The sequence below is a fragment of the Lycium ferocissimum genome, chromosome 7 (genome assembly GCF_029784015.1).
Source record: "Lycium ferocissimum isolate CSIRO_LF1 chromosome 7, AGI_CSIRO_Lferr_CH_V1, whole genome shotgun sequence".
In the NCBI taxonomy this organism is placed as follows: Eukaryota; Viridiplantae; Streptophyta; class Magnoliopsida; order Solanales; family Solanaceae; genus Lycium; species Lycium ferocissimum.
In genome coordinates this window covers 13,532,681-13,554,935 of record NC_081348.1, presented here as the reverse complement: position 1 = coordinate 13,554,935, position 22,255 = coordinate 13,532,681, and the positions used below count along the sequence as shown (strand labels likewise).

Below are 22,255 nucleotides of genomic sequence, written 5' to 3'. Positions count from 1 at the left end.
GTTAAAGGAAATAGTGGTGCTAAGTTTTTAAAGGTTCCCAGCACTTTCAACACCAGCCAGCCAGCGGGTTACCAAAATGGGAACACATTCTACAAAGTCACCTTTACAACTAGAGCCTAGAGGAATAGTTCTAAAAATAATTTCAATTATCTTCAAATGATGGCGGTTCCACCCTATTCAGATGTGCATGCACAAAAAATTAGACTTGCTTACCAAACAACTAGGAAGTCCAGCAATTCCAAATGTTTTTCCATGTATTGCACGCAACAAAATGTGGAGTCAACTTTTTGCTTCAACATAATTGACCAACAATGGACCAAATTTTTTCTAGCCTAAGCAAAAGACACAATAATTAGTCATAGAGTCTCAAACTGCATACACTGCATAAAGTCTGATTCTAGATTAAAATCAGATAAGATAGAAAAACGTACTTCCCATCCCAATATAGGTAATTTGTGAATGAAGAGCGCAATAACATCTTCATTACAAACTTCAAGTGTTAGTTGTGAAACTTGATCTGGGTTAGGCTCAACTTCTCCATCTCCAGCGAGCATAACTTTCATTGCCACTATATTTTTCTCAACTTCTTCCATAGCCTGTATTAAAGGGATATTTGAAAAGTGCTATCATTCTTTGGAACAGATTCTAACGAACAAAGGAACAAGCAAGCAAGAATAGATTTTTTTTTCAAATTAGAAAGCACAGTTACTGTACTTACTCTCTTAGCCAACTAATTCAAAAAAGAAAAATTACTCCCTTTGTCCAATTTTTTGTTATTTATTCTATTTTATGATGAAAGATAATGTTTAGCAGTGCAGTTAACTTTACTTAACACTTGTCTAGTAAACTACATTAAATCTGCTTTCTTGTATTAGTTCTGTCCGCAAGACGACAACCTTGTTCCTTTCGGTTCCTCCACTCTCTCCATATCACAGTTTCCAACTATCCAAATCATTCCTTTCACTACGCTGAGCCTCGCTTCAACAAGTGGAAAGCATTTGACTAAGTTTCTGTAACAGAAATTCTTATAATCCAACAGATACCAGTTACCAAAAACATTTCCTTCTTAGCACCCAATATCAGCATAGAGAATACAAATACACAACAAAATAAGCAATTTCAGTTGAGGCCCGAAATCATCGATCAATTGTAATGCTCATTTCCTTCTAAAAAGCTAGAAATTTGAACCAGTATTAACTAGTTCTCCACTCAAACCACTTCTACTTATTGAGAAATGAATTTAAGATTCAACCATGAAACCCATAGGCTCATTTCCATTTTCTTTTTCTTTGTCTTGATTCTTAAGCAGGTTAATGGTGTTTATATACAGCTTCTCAATGTTAACAATCAAGTCCATACCCTTTGTTTTGTTTTTCCTTTTTTTGAATAATTCAATTATTTTGCAGCAACATACTGTTGAGTATAGTAAAACTTGAATCTTTTCCCCAAAAACTGCAAAGAAATGAACAAGAATCTACTAACCCACAACCAGAAAATACAGGTAAACAAGAATGAGCCAAGAAAAATATAGTCGGTAGCTTTTCTTGGAAAAAGCAAAGAAATGAAAAAACAAAAACAAACCCAGAATATAGAGGTAAACAATCAAGAAGAATAAAGAAAGAACCTTTTCGAGAGCTTTAACTTCAGCAACAGTAATGGAATCAAGGGCATTAAAACTGTCTTTGACAGCTTTAGCGAGTTCTGATGGAGTTTTAGGCCTTGAAGCCTTGAAGAATGAGAAAGACATTGTCAAACTATTTTCGATCAAACAACAACAACACCACCACTTTGGATTTGATGATCAAAACCTCTCTCTTTTTGTCTCTCTCTGTTTTTCTATACCTACACAGGGAAAATGATGGTATTTTCGCATTCAATTTTAATCATTGTTATGCAGTGATTAATAGTAGACATATTATTATGTAGTGATTAATAATGAGGGTACTTCAACAACATAGTGTAATCTCATAAGCAGGATCGGAAAAGAACAAATTGTACACAGACCTTAACCTATTTTGAGAATATTTTAGCTTAAATAGTTTAATTCTCGAATTGTTAATACATATTTATTTTTATTTTACATGTCAGTTTGCATAAAATAATATTTAAATTTTTGCATAACTTAATATAAAATTTATTTAATGCTAACAAAATATTGTATTAGTTATTTGGCGATTCTTTTTATGTGATCAATCAAATACTATATTATCTTATTTAAAATTTTATGCTAAAATTGATTGTCTCCATTCCTTAACCAAATCGCTACTCAATTTTTTTGACTAAACTTTGCTACTTAAATTGTCTCTAATTGAAGAATAAACTTTTTTGTCATAAAGTTTGAAATTTTCAGTACACATTTCATTTGTGGAATTTGAAAATAGAGGTGCGCATTATTCTTATTATCCGAAAAATAAAAGCAAACTGAAATTTTATTTTTATTTGGTTTTATTTCTTGGATTTTAGTTTGGTTTGGGATGGAAGATTTAGAAATTTCGGCTTCTTGGTTCAATTTTGGATTTTAAAATAAAAATTGAAGGGAAATAATATTTTTAGTCCCTGAGTTATTGTTATATTCTGCTTTTAGTCTTTTGTTATCTAACTTACCACTCCTAACCATCAATTAAATATGTAAATGATTTTAATCTTTTAAATACTAGGATTTCAAAATAATTAACGATAGCTTAACTACGCTAAAGGGTACTAATGGTATTTGAATTTTTTGTTTTTGCTTACTTGTATTTGGCGATTTTTTCTTCATTGATAGAAATAAGTAGGTTTGTCATTATACTTTACAGACGTGGCAATAAAGTAAGTGTGTCATTCTCTTCTATAATGAATAACGCTTTATCTCTCTATCTCATCAAAGAACACTAGCTTATATGAGCAAAATTAAACCTACAGGAATATGTTACACATTCCCAGTTTCTCTCTCTCTCTCTCTCGAATGCACACTTATCTGAGTTAAATTTGATCAAAATCAACCGGATTTTCGAGCAAATTTCATGAAGGGTACTCGTGATTTTAGATATTTTGCTCTTTTTTATTTTATAATTCTTGATGTGTCTTTTTATGTTTTTTGCAATTTTGAGTTGGGTGTTCCTAGGTATAAATTGGAATAATATAGTATATTATAAATTATTCTTTTCTTTGTCTTATTGCATATTTTGGTCACTTCTAAATTAGCAACCATTTATTATAGACCCAAACAATATGACAAGCAAGGTGGCAATGCCAACTCATATGCCATCTTCCCCACACGTCATACAATCTCAAACCGGCCTATGTACCTCGACCTCAACTTGCTCTTCTTTCCAAACCTCATCACACCCTTTCTGGGTGAGACCTTCAACAAAACCTAATCACCCACCATATACCCCACGTCACGAACCTTTCGCTTTGCGTAGCTCTTTTGCTTGCTTTGAGCTATGAGATTTCTCTCCTGAATCAATTTGACACATTTGTACCTCATGACCTAATCTCAAACGCATCGAATCAACCAACGAGCGAACAACACATCCTACCATACATGTCACACCCCAATTCCGATAGGGTGTGATGGGCACCCGACCCTTACTTAGGGCCGAGTGAACCCTCTGACTGTCATAGTGCTCGTAGTCATAATGGCCCTTAGCCAGATCATAAATGCATAATGAAATTTTTTTGAAAAACGAACATATTTTATATCTTTCAAATCAAAGATAACTTGCGGCGTACAAAATAGAATATCATATATAGCAATACGACGGCTTATAGCCGCTACAACGGACATCTTATATATACATGACTGCGTCGCAAAGTCTCTAACATAATCGAGATACCATAGCACACGTATGCATCGACTCGGAAGACTCGGGAAAATGGAGCTCGCCAATCCCATTGAACACCTTCGCTAATGTCTTCGACTCGTCGGGGTGTACACACGCGCGGCACGAACGCGGCCAAGTAGAAAGGGGTCGACGGAATATGTGCGAGTATGTAAGATAGAATAGTAACATAGTAAGAAATGAACATATGAATATCAACTGTATAGAAATATGGAGCATGTTATAAGATCAAGAGGTAACCTGTACATGTGAATGCCCTTTTGGCCGGATACCACGTATGCCTGTTTTTTCTTCTTTCCTTTTTAAAAAAGACATTCCTTTTTCGTAGGCAGGGAGAATAGGACTCATATCATGTCGTGTCATATCATATCATAGCGTGTCATACCATATCATAGCGTGTCATATCGTGTCATAGCGTATCATATCATGTCATAGCGTATCATGTCATATCATGGCATATCATGTCATATCATAGCGTATCATGCCGTAGCGTATCATGTCATAGCATATCATGTCATAGCATCGCGTGTCATATCATATCATAGCATATCGTGTCATATCATGTCATATCATATCAGGTCATGTCATGTCATAGCACCGAACAACGTCGGCTCGCCCACATAGCGCCGAAGTACCTCGGCTCGCCCATATATCCATCCGGCATCCCGCGTCCGGGATGATAAGCCTACCGACCTGTGTGGCAATGAAACATGTTTCCCTTCCCATTTCCCCCATGTATCCCTTCCCCCCAACCCATGTGCATATACATATCATTGACGTATTTGTCATAGACATTTTCTCATATATGGCATCATCCTTGTCGTCATAGAACCATGTTCACCGTTTTAGTCATAAAAGCTTACAAAATCATCAAACTTAGTTTTTGGAGAAAAATGAATATTTTGGAAAACATTTGCAAACTTTTTGGAAGGAAATCATGTTTTAAAACCATTACTTCTAGCTTTTGAAAATGAAATCATTATGGAAACGTTTAACACATCTCACCTAATTACATTCGTGGTAGAAACGTATCGTTGACATATTCGTCATAGGCATTTCTTCATATTTGACATCATTGTTATCATTATAAGGCCATTTTCATCATTTTAGGCATAAAGGCTTTCAACCTCTTAAGATTTGGTCTTTGTAACATATGGACATCCTGGAGGACATTTACGAATTTCTGGAAGGAATACTTGCCTTAGAATCCGAGGCTTAATAAAGTTACCTATCAAGGTTTCGGGACCTTCGGTGCACGTTCTAGAAAAATTCATATATTCAAGCTACCTTTCCAATGAAACCTAGAAAGTCTAATTCAATTCTATTGAATGAATAGTGGTCAAATTCAAACTTAGGTTTCTAGAGATAGAGTAGTCCCCGAGGCTCGTCTCCAAACCTATTATGTCTAGGACATGCCAAAGAAGGAAGAGTAAAGTCTTACATACCTTTTCCGCCTTTTCCGCTACTCCAAACTTGAGCTCTAAATCCGCCAGAATCTACAATTTGGTCACATTTACCAAACAGTAATTAGCATTATAGAAGTTGAGTTTTGAAGTATCACTCTGTCTACCAAATTTCGGCAGACTTCCCCTCAAATGTGCCATCCCAGAGATTCTAACTCGGCCAATTTTAACCAACAACAATCGGGAATTTAACCCGGCCAAACTATCAATAATACCAACGGTTTATTCAATTCTATTCAATTCAATTCACATGACTTTCAAGCTAACATCGACATTCACATTTTCATTTATTAATCCGGAATCATTTCATCAAAGTTCAAGAATGCTTCCAACAATCCACAACTATCCAAATCAGCCCATCCAACATACAATGGAACCCCGAAACCTTCTAGGTGCAAGGAAACATCAACAACACATTTCTTTACTTCCAAACTTATAAACTACCTCAACAATTCACACGTTTTCAACATTATTTTCATCAAAACAAGAAGCCGTATTAAAATCACATTAGCTCCCCAAAACAAAATGTCCACACAATATTACAATTTCAACATAAGTCATTTAACTTTCATTCACACCATATAATTCTCAACAACAATAGCCAAGAACACTAAATAAAATTTGTCCATTCCTTGTCATACCAAATCAGTCCATACGGCCACAACATCAACATATATAACCTCATAAGTTTCATTCATTTTCTACACATTACAACAACACAAAAACATGCTAAATTCAATTAATTCCTCACCCCCTACACATACACATATATCCGGCCACACCCCACATCTATATTTTTCATGATTTTCATTCATTTCTACATATTACAACATATACCAATCACCTAGGAAAATATATAAACAAGATTAATCTCACCTTCTTCACTCAACTTGTCATTCGGCTAAGATACTCCATAGCTAAAACGAATGGTCTCCTTGTTCCAACAACTACTCCACGTCGACGAGGACCTTCCAATTAGTGGAGAGACAAGGAGAGAAGAATTTTTCCATGATCATTCCATGGGGGGGTTCGACCCCTTAACCGTTGCTCTCTCCTTCTTCTTTTTTCTCCACCTTTCTTCATGTTTCTAGAGAAATGAAAGATGAATACTTGTCTTGTTTTTTTTTTCATCACATGCTCATATATATATATACATATAGAGAGAGAGGTGGCCGATTATGCCCCTCTTTATTTTCTCCAATTTTCTTTAATTTTCTAGAAATTTCCATGAGTAGTAAAGATGAATAACTTCTTGACTTGGTCAACCCTTGCCCACATATGCATGTCTTGCAATATAAGATAAACACCTATCCCTTTTTAATGGCTTAAATTAATTGGCCAACATGGACACCTTGGCCATTTCATGAAATTATTTTTCCAACTTTTAGCCTCCAATTTCTCCTTATCCTAAATTTACCCTTAATGCTCCATTCCAATAAAACGATGAATACGCAACTCATACATTCTAACAAAATTGTAACCTTGTCCTTTTCTTCCCGCCATTAACTCGGAATATTCAAATGTACAAAATGCGAGGTGTAACATCCTTCCCCCCTTTGGAACATTCGTCCTCGAATGTTTGACTAGTCTTACGGGGTCTCATAAGCACCTCGGGGAAGCTCCCTTTCTATAGCTATCCCATACCATCTTCTTACCATACCCTTTTTCTTCATACACTTCCATTTTCTCGTGTCCCGTCATTCGAGGTTTTTGTAAGGCTTCTCACACCGCCTCAAACACCATCCTAGCTCTTATACACTTATTGTTAGTTTTCCGATCTCACTACTTACTTCGGTGAGAGGGGGGGGGGCCTCATTAGTAGCCCAAACGTCCATTCCAAACACATTATCGTATTAACTGTTCCTATCCCACTCTTGCATTTCTCTCACCCGCTTCCCCCCTTTAGGGGTATGCTCATACCATTACCCATTCATGCCTGTTTCTTTTTCTGCACCCGAGAAATCTTATGCTACCTTTGTATCGTTCAGAACACACTATTCTTGCCTAGTCCCTTTCTTTCATTTTCAAAACGTATTTTGTTCATTCACATTTTATCCATATCATACCAGTCATTCTCTAGCGTTCATTCTGCCTTGTTCCTCGTCTTTCCATAACTTAGCCTTTCCTTCACTGTCCCGTCACTTATGGCACTTATGCCCTCCGTTACACACATCTTAACCTATTACTATGCCGTTGTCCTGCTTCCTTTTACTTTCTCTCTTTCCGTTCACTCCTTCCCTTCGCCGACCTGACTCGGCCCGTTCTGCGCGTCCTCTTGGGTTTCGATCGCTCCACATACTCTAATCTCTCTTAGACTACTCCAATTTCTTGCTCGTTCCTTACATCTGAATTTGTAGGATTTTCAGAAAACTTCCCAGGAGGTCACCCATCCTGAAATTTCTCTCACTTCAGCACGCTTAACTTTGAGATTTTAATGAAATCGGGTGCGCTAATGCCGATATAATCGCGTCCGCCTCACCGCACAACCTTCATTACATATCCTAGAGTACGTCGGAGCCTTACCAGATTTCAAACGTCCCCGCGAAGATCTTTTTTTACCCGACTATCCGATCAATACATTCCTATTCGTCACAATTCTTTTTCCTCGTACGCTTATCTCAATCAGATCACTTTATCCAAACCTGCTAGTCCTTCCTAAATCACCTCCTAGTAGCACAAATCCTTCCAAATTTCCTTACTACCATTTTTCCACCGACGTCTTATTGACCATTTCACTACTCCTTCCACCATTAACTTATTCCTAGTGAGCAAAGTACTTTCACGGCTTCAATCGACTTTTATCGCTATTATTAACCCGACTTTTTCAAAATATTTTCCAACTTGTATCCCATTCTCGTATTATTTCTAGAAAAATTTCGGCGAGAATTTCCTCTGTATTTCTTACTATTCCCAAACTCGCACGCAGAAATACCTTGATGCCTCGGGGCCATCATCATATATACATATCACATCATATCGTATCGTATCATAGCCACGCGGGGCTCTCATCATTCTCAAAGTCCGAAAATATTAAATTTACCTCGTATGCTCGACGCGGCTACACGTGTCACACTTTCGCTTACCTTCCCTTCAGGCAATTTTGCCTTTCGATCGGATGCCACGATACCTTACTTGACATATACCTTTCGTATCTTTACTTACTTGCGTGCTTTGTAACCTTCCATACCGCTGATCGCTTCCGCTTGTCAATGTCATTCCTCTGCCGAAATCAAAGATTAGTACAAAGGATCTCATTTCCTATAACTTGGCTCTGACGATCTAAGATGCCAAAGAAGAGTAACCATCCTAGATGCCCCGTAGCCTCTTGTTTATAAATGTGGCGCGCTTCACACCATAGACGGGGACTCTCTGGACACGACTTGCGGAGACGACCCTTGGACCGACACGCTCGATCCACTTTGTCACACCCCAATTCCGATAGGGTGTGATGGGCACCCGACCCTTACTTGCAGGCGAGCGAACCCTACGGCCGTCATAGTGCTCGTAGTCATAATGGCCACTTAGCCGATCATAAATGCATAATGAAATATTTTGAAAAACGAACATATTTTATATCTTTCAAATCGACATAACTTGCGACCGTACAAAATCAGAATATCATAAACACGGTGCCGAGGATCGCCAGAACCTGGGGCTCTCCCCCGCCTACCACGCCGGGGCGTGCGTGGCCCCACAGGGGCGTATAGACGGCGAAGATCCGCCACCGACCCCGAAGGGGCGGGTCCCCGCCTCTCGCCACTAACCGAGGGGCATCTCGCATAATATGGCACTCGGCCGACCACATGAATAACAAGCCTCGGAGTCCAATCTGCACCGACCCCAATGTAACTTCCCACACCGGGAGCATCGGGGGCACGGTGGCCTCTCCGACCCGAATCACCTCTAAACCGAGATCCCGAAAAGCTCTGACTCGGCCCGGGATGAGTGGATCTATCAAATCTCGGCTTTGGCGAATACCGTGGAGGCGCACTAGTCATAGAATAGCCCGTCTTGAAGGCTGCGTCCGTGCCCACCTCTATACTCGTTCATTGGACCCGAAGATCTAGCCCTTTGCTATGCCCTCTATCATGCTCGCTTCTTTGTTGTTGCAAGCTTTCTTCTAAATTTTGAGCGTGGGCTTGGATGCGTGCAATATCCATATTGTCTGGAGGACGCGGTCAGACATCTATCCATCAAGTGTGTCCCTAGGCCTTTCACAAACACAGTATACTCGATCACCCATATCCGCTACCATGGCCGGCGCATATCTAGCCAAGGAGTTGAAGCGGAGGATATACTCTAGAGCACTCATGCTCCCTTGTCTCAAATTCAGGAACTTATATCGGCTCTACTCGCCGAACTTCCGGGGCAAATAATGCCGAGAAATGCATCTACAAATTCTTGCCATGCGGGGAGGTGCATTGGCTCCCGTGAAGCCATCCACACCGTGTACCAACATACCGCGACATCCCTCAATCTATAGGACGCTTAGCTCCACCACTTGGTGTCTCCAAGCATGTATCAACCGAGCGTCCTCAACATACCATCAATGAAATTACGAGGTCCTCATCCGGCTTTGATCCAAAGAATTCCGGAGGGTTCAAACTAATAAAATCGCGAACTCTTGCAGACGTGACCCTATCACCAGCTTGCCACGAACCTGACCTCCGTGTGCCGGGTCGCAACCAGCCGCGACAAATTAATGGCCGCTTTTACATCTTGGCCGAGGCATCCGGTGGAGGGAGCGGAGGTCTTTGGAGGGCGGGGCGGAGGCTCCTCGCGCTCCTCTAATATAGGCTGCGAATGGAAGGCGAGATTGAGCCGCACTGCGGGACTCACTTTCTTCTACTACGGTGGCGGTGCCCTTTCAAACCGCTTTTTTCACCGTCATCGTCTTGCCCTTTTGAAAAGCTGTAGCCTTTCTCTTTACGGGCATTTACGAAATACATAACACATCGTTAAGAAACAAGAAGTTCTTACATCAAAGCTCTATCGCACGATTTCTTATGAAGAAAGAAGGTCATTCATTCCTAAAATGTCATGACTTCTTGTTTATAAGTGTGGCGCGCAACACACCCATAACCAAGACTCTACTAGACACGGCTCGTAGACACACCCTGGGGTAGCAAGCTGATACCACTTTTGTCACGACTCCGACACGAGGGGCGCGACGGGCACCGTGCTATCCCACCCGGGCACCCTTGACATACTTATACATCACATACTGGGTGAGCCATGTAATCATATCATACTTTTCATTCATCATTATCCTAATCACATCGGGCAATAACATATCCATATCATCAATAACATCTATGCCCAAATAACTGTACATGCACCGACGAGGCGATCAAAATAACATTCCAAAATATAGGCCGACAAGGCCGAACATGTCTAACCATATACACAATGTCTACGAGCCTCTAAGAAGGGTACATCATATCATAACGTATGGGCGGACGGGGACCCCACCGTGCCCGAATATATACACAAAAGAATCTATACCAAAAAGCGAAGCTCGGCTCAAATGAAATGGAGCTCGCTATGTAGTCCACGAGATAGTACAGCTATGGATCAAATGCTGCCTCCCGGCCACTGCCGGGCATGACACGGCGTCCGCAAACAAGGACGTCGGACAAATGTCGAGTATGTAAAAGCATGATCAATATCAATATGGGAGCATAAAGGATAACATTCGAAATAATATAGGTGGGAGATAATAACATCATCATCATGGCACTTACCTTTCCATAGGGACGTTCCATTTCTATTTCATATTCGTGTGCATACGTTTACGTTCTTGCTCATTTACCTTTCGTATCTACTTTCACGTTCGTATCCTATACATTGCGTAGTCATAGCCCTTACTTGGCACTTACATAATCTTAACATAGTCGTACTCATAATGATGTCATATACATAGCATAATCGTACTCATATAGATGTCATACATATAGTAATTATATAGCATACCCGACCACGAAGGTTAGAGGTTTCACGTACCCGGCCACTACCAAGGCTCGGTGCACCCCTACCAAGGCTCGGGGTTGTCATTCGTACCAATGCAGTGGTGCGCGCGCGTCGTTATATAAGGATATACGTGTTCACTATATTCTACCCGGCCATATAAGCTCGGGGTTCACAATAGCCTCTCATGGGCATACATACATACTAGTTCATATCTATCTCTTACCCTTTTTACTATCGTCATTCATTACATTCTATCCTTAGAGCATTACTGCGTCGTATAAAAACTTAGTACAATCGTATCACTTGGGCATCATTGGCTTAATAGCTTCTCGAGCTAAGATCATTAGAAAGTATTATGGACTCGTAAGAGATGAACAATTGGCCAAGAACCATGCCTTATGAAAGAAGGGTTAGCCTTACATACCTTGTCGTATAACTATTCTATCGCTTGAGCGATCTTCTTCAAAGCTCACGTTCTACCTTCATTGAAGTGCATACTCAGTATTAGATGATAGATAGCATTAGCATTCATAACTTAATTCTAGAGAAAATCGGACAGCACTTTTATTTATACGACTTTCCTCATATTACATCTCAACTCCCCAAACATCAATAATAACATTCATATTATCATCATAATAGCTTCTAGTCATCTACCTTATTCTTACTTCACAATTCTCTTCATTTTATCCATATTCATAGACATCACTCGACCATACGTTCATTCACATACAATGTCGATTTCCATACTCTCAATATCATTTATAACATGATCATATTCGTAAAGCATCAAGAATCATAACTGCTCCAACGTTTATAAAAGTGCTACTATTCACACATTCATGACCCACTTATATTCTTTCGTAATCCAGTGTTTCATCTTCTAAACACTTTATATAACATGGAAACATCATAAAACTTACCTTGGATGGTGTAGGATTGAACCTTGGTTGCATAAACCTCCCTTGAGCCAAACCACAGATTTTCCTTCACTTGGATTTCTTGCTTTTGATGAACTTTAATGGTTTCCCTTACTTTGATTCACTTGGTTTGATGATAATCACCTTTGATTTCCTTTGATTCCTTGTTCATGAAACATACATGGAACCCTAGAGGTCTTAGAGAGAAGTAGAGAGAGGTTGGAAATGAAATAATGAAGTTGGGAACTCATTTAAACACTTAAAACATTTCGGCCCGTCGGGTGTTCCACGGGCCCCATTCCACGGTCCGTGGAACCAAGTGCTGTCCGTGGAGCTGGTCGTGGTTCACGACCAGCCAAGCCTTCTCTCTGTTGGCGGTTCACGGACCCATCCACTGTCCCGTGGAATGCAATGCTGGCCGTGGATCTGGCCGTGGAACTCACAGTTCCACCAAGTTTGATCCCGTCGTCTCGTTTGATCTCCAATCCTTATGGAACCTTCTTAGCACTTGTTTATCACTTCATTAGCAACCTAAGGGCGTCATAACTCTTCCCCAACACATCATTAAGTCGTCATCAACTTACTACTCATAAAGCCTTTCCGAAACTTATCGCTTACATAGCCTTCTCTTGGCAACTTTCTTATCTAACATCGAATGTCTTTCGAATCTCAATTAGAATCATCAATTGCTATGTCTTACTTATTGAAACATCGTCTACTTCCTATCTCTCATTAGCCTATTCTTGTGCATCGACGGAAAATTTTTCCGAGGTGTAACATTCTCTCCCCTTAGGAACATTCGTCCTCGAATGTTAAATACTCGGGATTTTATAAAAATTTCGCTAGTTTCCCCTATAATATGGCACTACCGCCATGTCACAACAACCCATAATATCAATGCCACGCGGGGCCATAACATAATAGCAATATAATTTGGCCACACACGGCCCGAATACGTAGAAGAAAGCGTACATACCTTGTGATGTTGACGTCTCATCTTGGCCCTCTTAAAGTGGGGCTAGGTCGCGGAGATTTGGATTTCATGCTCTCTTCCGCTTCCCATGTCATTTCTTCTCGATTATTATTTCTCCACAAAACTTTACTTCCGAGGCCACTTTTTTGTTCTAAGCCTCCGTACTTGCCTATCTAGTATGGCAATGGGTCTTTCATCATAAGCTAACTTTTTTAACATTTACTTGAACATCGTTTAATGGGACGATCCTGGTAGGATCTCCAATACATTTACGTAACATCGAAACATGGAACAACCGGATGGGTGACTCCAAATCGGGAGGTAAATCTAACTCATAAGCTACTTTGCCTACATACCTTGCGTACAATTTCATAAGGCCCAATATATCGGGACTAAGCTTCCCCTTTTGCTAAATCTCATAACGCCTTTCATCGGCGATACTTTCAAGAACACCCAATCTTTAACTTGGAACTCTAGGTCCCTTCGGCGATTATCCGCATAGGACTTTTGACGACTTTGGGCTACCAACGATCGATCTCGTATAAGCTTGACTTTCTCTATATGGCTTGTTGGACCAAATTCGGCCTATCAATTTAGCCTCCTTGTCTCAAACCACCCAATCGGGGATCTACACTTTCGCCCATATAAGGCTTCATACGGTGCCATTTGAATGCTAGAATGATAGCTATTATTATAAGCAAATTCAATGAGCGGCAAATGATCATCCCAATTTCCTCCAAAATCTATCATACATGCTCGCAACATATCCTCGAGTCTCGGATGGTCGTTAAAGCCCATCGGTCTGTGGATGAAATGCGGTGCTAAGGCTTACTTGAGTCCCTAAGCCACTCTTGGAAGGACTTCCGAAGTTTGTCGAAAGCGAAAATACTCTATCGGAGATAATAGATATCTTGGAACACCATGAAGTCGCACTATCTCTTTAACATAGAGCTTTATAATCCTGCTACATACGTCGTCTTTACGGGGCAAGAAATGAGCTGACTTGGTGAGTCTATCCACAATCACCCATATGGAATCATACTTTTACGTAGAGAACTAGGGTAAACTGTGATAAAGTCCATGTTAATCACTTCCCATTTCAGTTGGAATTTCTATAGCTTGTAACAATCCGCTGGCTTTTGGTGCTCTATTTTCGCTTGTTGACAATTGGGACAATGAGCTACAAATTACGCTATATCTCTCTTCATCCCATTCCACCAATACATGGAATTTAAGATCATTATACATTTTCGTTGCTCGGGATGGATAGAATAACGGGAACAATGAGGCTTCCTTCAATATTTGGTGGCGCAATCACCGCCACGGTCGGAACACATAACTCCGGCCTCGACATCGGAGAACTCCGTCTCCGTAATCTCAAATGATGACTCCTCTTTCGAGGGAGTGTATCTCTGTCTTGTACTAACATGGGATCTTCGTATTGTCGCTCCTTCACTTCTACTACTAGCGGCAGACGCTAAATTCTGCGGTAGTTCCACTACACGAGTCCACTACTCGGACTCCTAGGTTAGCTAAATGGAGCTCACGAGTCATTTCTCGTTTCTACGATTGTACATCATATAAACTTCCCATAGACACACGGCTAAGGCGTCGGCCCACGACATTTGCTTTCCGGGGTGATACTTAATCTCAACATCATAATCTTTTAATAATTCTAACCATCGTCGTTGCCGCAAATTCAACTCTTTTTTTGCTTGAAGATATACTAAAGGCTCTTGTGATCTGTATAAGTATCCACATGAACACCATATAAGTAGTGTCTCCATATCTTTAATGCATGAATCACTTGCGACGATCCGGATCATGGGTTGGATAATTCTTTTCATGTTTTCTTAATTGCCTCGAAGCATATGCGATCACTTTGCCATCTTTGCCAGATCAACACACGGCCTAACCTAACGCCCAAGTATCACAATAAACTACATACCCTTCCAATCCCTGCGGAAGTGTCGGGGTATGGCAAGTCAATCATTCCTTAGCTCTTGGAAACTACGTTCTGCCATCGTACGTCCATCAAACTTTCTTTGATTTCGAGTTCAACTTGGTAAGTGGGACGAAATGGAAGAAAAACCTTCAACAAATCTTACGTAATAACCTGCTAAGCCCCGAAGCTACGTACCTCTATCGGAGTTGTAGGCCTTGGCCAAGTCTTTACTGGCCTCAATCTTTTGGTTATCTACCCGAATTCCATCGAAAAAACAATGTGCCCAAAATGCCGGCTGAGTTCAACGAACTCGCACTTAGAAAATTTTGCAAATAATTCTTGAGTCGAAGAACTGCGAGGACGATGCACAAATGATCCGCGTGTTCGCCTCGGACCTAGAATACACCAAAATGTCATCGATGAACACAATCACGAACAAATCTAGAAAGGGCACGGAACACATCATTCATCAAATCCATAAACAACGTCGGTGCATTAGTTAGCCCAAATGACATTACCCGGAACTCAAAATGGCCATATCTTGTTACGAAAGATTTGTTTTGGATATCTTTCTCCCAACTCTCACTTGATGATATCGGATCTCAAATCTATCTTGGAAAACCATTGGGCACCTTGTAATTGATCAAATAAGTCATCAATCCTCGGAAGAGGATATTTATTCTTAATCGTCACCTTATTCAATTGCCGATAATCAATGCACATCCTTAAAGAGCCATCTTTCTTTCAAACAAATAATACGGGTGCTCCCACGGGGATGAGCTAGGCCTAATAAAGCCTTTATCAAGCAAATCTTTTAAGCGCTCTTTCAACTCTTTCGGTTCTGCGGAGCCGTTCTCAGAGGAATAGATATAGGCTTAGTGTCCGGCAACACTCAATAGCAAAATCAATCTCCCGCTCGGGAGGAAGGCACAGGAGCTCTTCCTGGAATACATCCGGAAATTCATTCACTACGAACGATCGAAAATTCGGCGGTTCGGCCTTCTACATCTTGAACTCGCACTAAATGATAAATGCAACCTTTTGTAATCATTTTCCTTGCCTTTAGATAGGAAATAAACCTACACCTTTGGTGACGCCGCCTTTCCTTTCCATTCTAAAAAACGGGTTCTCCCGGAAATTGGAGACGAACCATTTTCATTACGCAATCGACATTGGCGTAGCAAGAAGCCAACCAATCCATGCCCATAATAACATCAAAATCCACCATTTGTAACTCATGCAAGTCAATCATAGTACGGCGATCACGGATCACTATTACACAATTTCTATATACTCGACTAGCTATTGCGATTCACCAATAGGGTGTGGACACCTCAAAAGGTTTAATCGACTCTAGGTTTGATTCTAAATCGACTCGCAATATACGGAGTAACATATGACAATGTGGAGCGGGATCTATCAATGCATATACATCATGAGAAAGTACCGATAATATACACGTGACCGCGTCGGGAGAAGACTCGAGGTCTTGGCGTCCGGCCAAAAGCATAAACACGGTCTTTGAGGACCGCTAGGGCGGGGCTCTCCCCCTCTACCACGGCCGGCGGCGCGTGTGGACACGGCCCCATGCGTATAGACGGCGAAGATCCGCCACCGACCCCGAAGGGGCTTCCCGGGTCCCGCCGCCACTAACCGAGGGCAATCTCGCATAATATGGCCTGGCCGACCACATGAATAACAAGCCTCGGAGCCCAATCTGCACTGACCCCAATGTAACTTCCCACACTGGGAGCATCGGGGTACGGGTGGCCTCGCCTGACCCGAATCACCTCTAAACTGAGATCCCGAAAAGCTCTGACTCGGCCCGGGATGAGTGGATCTATCAAATCTACGCTCCGAATACCGTGAAGCGCGGCACTAGTCATAGAATAGCCCGAATGTCTTGAAAGGCTTCGTCAGCCCACCTCTATACTCGTTCATTGGACCCCAATCTAGCCCTTTTGTTATGCCCTCTATCATGCTCGCTTCTTTGTTGTTGCAAGCTTTCTTCTAAATTTTGAGCGTGGGCTTGGATGCGTGCAATATCCATATTGTCCTGGAGGGACGCAGTCAGACATCTATCCGTTAAGTGTGGCCCTAGGCCTTTCACAAACCCGTATACTCGATCACCCATATCCGTACTACGGGCCGAAGCATATCTAGCCAAGGAGTTGAAAGCGGAGGATATACTCTCTAGAGCACTCATGCTCCTTGTCTCAAATTCGAGAACTTATCGGCTCTAGCTCGCCGAACTTAGGGGCAAATAATGCCGGAGAAATGCATCTACAAATTCTTGCCATACCGGGGGAGGTGCATTAGCTCCCCGTGAAGCCATCCACACTGTGTACCAACATACCGCGACATCCCTCAATCTATAGGACGCTAGCTCCACCGACTCGGTGTCTGAAGCATGTATCAACCGAAGCGTCCTCAACATACCATCAATGAAATTCTGAGGGTCCTCATCCGGCTTTGATCCAAAGAATTCGGAGGGTTCAAACTAATAAAATCGCGGGCTCTTGCAGCGACAGCCCTATCACCTTGCCACGAACTTGACCTCGTGTCCGGGTCGCAACCAACCGAGTCGGCAAATTAATGGCCGCTTTTACATCTTGGCCGAGGCATCCGGTGGAGGAGCCGGAGGTCTTTGGAGCCGGGCGGAGGCTCCCTCACGCTCCTCTAATATAGGCTCGAATGGGAAGACTGAGATTGAGCCGCACTCGGGACTCACTTTCTTCTAATACCGGTCCCTTTCGGCCCGCTTTTCACGTCACCGTCTTGCCCTTTGGGCAACTCGTAGCCTTTCACAGCATTTCGAAATACATAACACATCGTTAAGAAACAAGAAGTTCTTACATCAAAGCTCTATCGCACGATTTCTTATGAAGAAAGAAGGTCATTCATTCCTAAAATGTCCGCGCTTCTTGTTTATAAGTGTGAGCGCGCAACACACCCATAACCAAGACTCTACTAGACACGGCTCGTAGACACACCCTAGGAGCGAACCGCTCCGATACCACTTTTGTCACGACCCGACTCGAGGGCGCGACGGCACCCGGTGCTATCCCACCCGGCACCCTTGACATACTTATACATCACATCTTGGGTGAGCCGTATTTAATCATATCATACTTTTCATTCATCATTATCTAATCACATCGAGCAATAACATATCCATATCATCAATAACATCTATGCCCAATAATTGTACATGCACCGACAGGCGATCAAAAATAACATTCCAAAATATAGGCCGACAAGGCCGAACATATCTAACCATATACACAATGTCTACGAGCCTCTAAGAAGGGTACATCATATCATAACGTATGGGCGGGACAGACCCCACCGTGCCCATGAATATATACACAAAAGAATCTATACCAAAAGCCGGCAGCTCCAATGAAATGGAGCTGCTCGCTATGTAGTCCCCGAGATAGTACGGCTATGGATCAAATCGTCTCCCCCGGCCACTGCGGCATGACACGTCCACAAACAAAAGGACGTCAGCACAAAGAATGTACTGAGTATGTAAAGCATGATCAATATCAATATGGGAACATAAAGGATAACATCCGAAATAATATGGCTGGAAGATAATAGCATCATCATCATGGCACTTACCTGCTTTCCATAGGGACGTTCCATTTCTATTTCATATTCGTGAGCATACGTTTACATTCTTGCTCATTTACCTTTCGTATCTACTTTCACGTTCGTATCCTATACATTGCATAGTCATAGCCCTTACTTGGCACTTACATAATCTTAACATAGTCGTACTCATAATGATGTCATATACATAGCATAATCGTACTCATATAGATGTCATACATATAGTAATTATATAGCATACCCGACCACGAAGGTTCGAGGTTTCACGTACCCGCCCTACCAAGGCTCGGTGCGGCCCTACCAAGGCTCGGGGTTGTCATTCGTACCCAAGCTGAGCGGTGCGCGCGCGTCGTTATATAAGGATATACGTGTTCACTATATTCTACCCGCCATATAAGCTCGGGGTTCATATACATATATATATACTTATCATATTCTACCGTAAAGCTCGGGGTTCATACATACATACTAGTTCATATCTATCTCTTACCCTTTTTACTATCGTCATTCATTACATTCTATCCTTAGAGCATTACTCGTCGTATAAAAACTTAGTACAATCGTATCACTTGGGCATCATTGGCTTAATAGCTTCTCGAGCTAAGATCATTAGAAAGTATTATGGACTCGTAAGAGATGAACAATTGGCCCAAGAACCATGCCTTATGAAAGAAGGGTTAGCCTTACATACCTTGTCGTATAACTATTCTATCGCTTGAGCGATCTTCTTCAAAGCTCACGTTCTACCTTCATTGAAGTGCATACTCGTATTAGATGATAGATAGCATTAGCATTCATAACTTAATTCTAGAGAAAATCGGACAGCATCTCCTTTATTTATACGACTTTCCTCATATTACATCTCAACTCCCAAACATCAATAATAACATTCATATTATCATCATAATAGCTTCTAGTCATCTACCTTATTCTTACTTCACAATTCTCTTCATTTTATCCATATTCATAGACATCACTCGACCATACGTTCATTCACATACAATGTCGATTTCCATACTCTCAATATCATTTATAACATGATCATATTCGTAAAGCATCAAGAATCATAACTCGTTCCAAACGTTTACTCAAAAGTGCTACTATTCACACATTCATGACCCACTTCTTATATTCTTTCGTAATCCGAGTGTTTCATCTTCTAAACACTTTATATAACATGGAAACATCATAAAACTTACCTTGGATGGTGTAGGATTGAACCTTGGTTGCATAAACCTCACTTGAGCCAAACCCTAGATTTTCCTTCACTTGGATTTCTTGCTTTTGATGAACTTTAATGGTTTCCCTTACTTTGATTCACTTGGTTTGATGATAATCACCTTTGATTTCCTTTGATTCCTTGTTCATGAAACATACATGGAACCCTAGAGGTCTTAGAGAGAAGTAGAGAGGTTGGAAATGAAATAATGAAGTTGGGAACTCATTTAAACACTTAAAACATTTCGGCCCGTCGGGTGTTCCACGGACGTGCTCCACGGTCCGTGGAACCAAGTCTTGTCCGTGGAGCTGGTCGTGGTTCACGACCAGCCAGCTGCTCTCTCTGCTGGCGGTTCCACGGACCCATCCACGGTCCGTGGAATGCAATGCTGGCCGTGGATGCGGCCGTGGAACTCACGGTTCCACCAAGTTTGATCCCGTCGTCTCGTTTGATCTCCAATCCTTATGGAACCTTCTTAGCACTTGTTTATCACTTCATTAGCAACCTAAGGGCGTCATAACTCTTCCCCAACACATCATTAAGTCGTCATCAACTTACTACTCATAAAGCCTTTCCGAAACTTATCGCTTACATAGCCTTCTCTTGGCAACTTTCTTATCTAACATCGAATGTCTTTCGAATCTCAATTAGAATCATCAATTGCTATGTCTTACTTATTGAAACATCGTCTACCTCCTATCTCTCATTAGCCTATTCACTGAGCATCAACGGAAAGTTTTTCCGAGGTGTAACACTATCCCTTTTTAATGGCTTAAATTAATTGGCCAACATGGACACCTTGGCCATTTCATGAAATTATTTTTCCAACTTTTTGCCTCCAATTTCTCCTTATCCTAAATTTACCCTTAATGCTCCATTCCAATAAAACGATGAATACGCAACTCATACATTCTAACAAAATTGTAACCTTGTCCTTTTCTTCCCGCCATTAACTCGGAATATTCAAATGTACAAAATGCGAGGTGTAACAATACAAGACATCAAATAAATGATAGCTGAATGCTAACATGGTAAATGTTTTTATATGCAAACTTCGCCAAAGGCAAGAATGATCCTAATGACATCCAAAATCAATCATATAGCTCTCAACATATCTTGAAGCATCTAAATAGTCCGTTCGGACTGTCATTTATCGAAAAGCAGTGTTGAGCAACCTGCGTTCCCAACTCATTTTGCATCAACCGCCAGAAACGATATGTGAATTGAATGTCCCGATACGAAATAATAGAAATAGAGGATAGTTTGAAATAATAGAATAGGGATCCCAAGCAATCAGATCATTTCCCGAATGTAAATCTTGGGCAACTTCTCCAAATTGTAATTAGTCTTAATAGGTATGAAATAAGCGGACACGATCAACTTGTTCATAAATTACCCAAATGACATCAAATATCCCCAAAGTCTGTGGCAAACCAACTACAACGTCCATGGTGATTTCTCCTACTTCTACCCAAGTGTAGGCATTCTCTGAGGTGAAAATTGAAACAGCGAGACACATACTCAGCTATGTTTCTCTTCATCCGTCACCATCAATAATGTAGTTTCAAATCACGATACATAGTTGTAGCCCTTTGGTGAATAAAATACCTCAAATTATCGGCATCTCTATAATCAGTTGTGTTAAACCACACGTCCTAGGAACACAAATGTGATTGTTGATCCACAAAACATCGCCAACATCTAGAGCCATTTCCTTATCCTTTCCACTTTGTCTATGATGATACACAACTTCTCACCTGAAAGTATTATACTTTGATTTGCGTATTAGAAACGACCGTGTCCACACATGCTAGAACCTTAATAGGTATCATGTCTCACAGAGTTGTTGGCCGAAGACTGAACGTCCATTCAAAGGACGTTTCCCTACTTGCAACAATGCTAGACTGTCCATACGCACCATTATCCGACTCAAGGCATCAAATACTAGATTTGCGTTGCCTGGATAATATATGATAGTCGCGTCATAATCTTTCGACAACTCCAACCATCTTCGCTACCTCGAATTGAGATCCCTTTGAGTGAATATGTATCGAAGGCAAAGATGATTCGTGAATATCTTACAACGCACACCATAGAGATAGTCTGTCCAAATCTTCAATGCAAGTACCACCACATCAACTACAAATCACGAGTGGGTAGTTTTCTCATGCACCTTCAACTATCTCGAGGCATAAGCTATCACCTTGCCTTTTGCATCAAATTAAACCCAAGACTAGTCCGCGAAGCATCACAATATATTGTAAATTCTTCTCCCTCCTGGGATAATGTCAAAATAGGAGCCATGATTAATAGTTTTGAGCTTTTG

General features: G+C 41.1%; 1 protein-coding gene across 1 annotated transcript; it reads right to left on the bottom strand.

The window, feature by feature from the left end:
- Positions 1-43: 43 nt before the first annotated feature.
- Positions 44-1,885, bottom strand: LOC132062529 (uncharacterized). The gene is made up of 3 exons (XM_059455080.1): positions 1,625-1,885; positions 432-596; positions 44-332 (listed from the first exon to the last, which is right to left on the bottom strand). Exons 1-3 carry the CDS (start codon positions 1,745-1,747, stop codon positions 210-212), a joined length of 411 nt encoding a protein of 136 aa, XP_059311063.1. The 5' UTR covers positions 1,748-1,885; the 3' UTR covers positions 44-209.
- Positions 1,886-22,255: the final 20,370 nt, after the last annotated feature.

Coding starts and splice junctions, on each gene's coding strand:
- LOC132062529 (XM_059455080.1), bottom strand. CDS start 1,747: ATGTCTTTCTCATTCTTCAAGGCTTCAAGGCCTAAAACTCCATCAGAA. Junction 597..1,624: donor AAGTTAAAGCTCTCGAAAAG/GTTCTTTCTTTA, acceptor CCTTTAATACAG/GCTATGGAAGAAGTTGAGAA. Junction 333..431: donor TACCTATATTGGGATGGGAA/GTACGTTTTTCT, acceptor TCTTTTGCTTAG/GCTAGAAAAAATTTGGTCCA.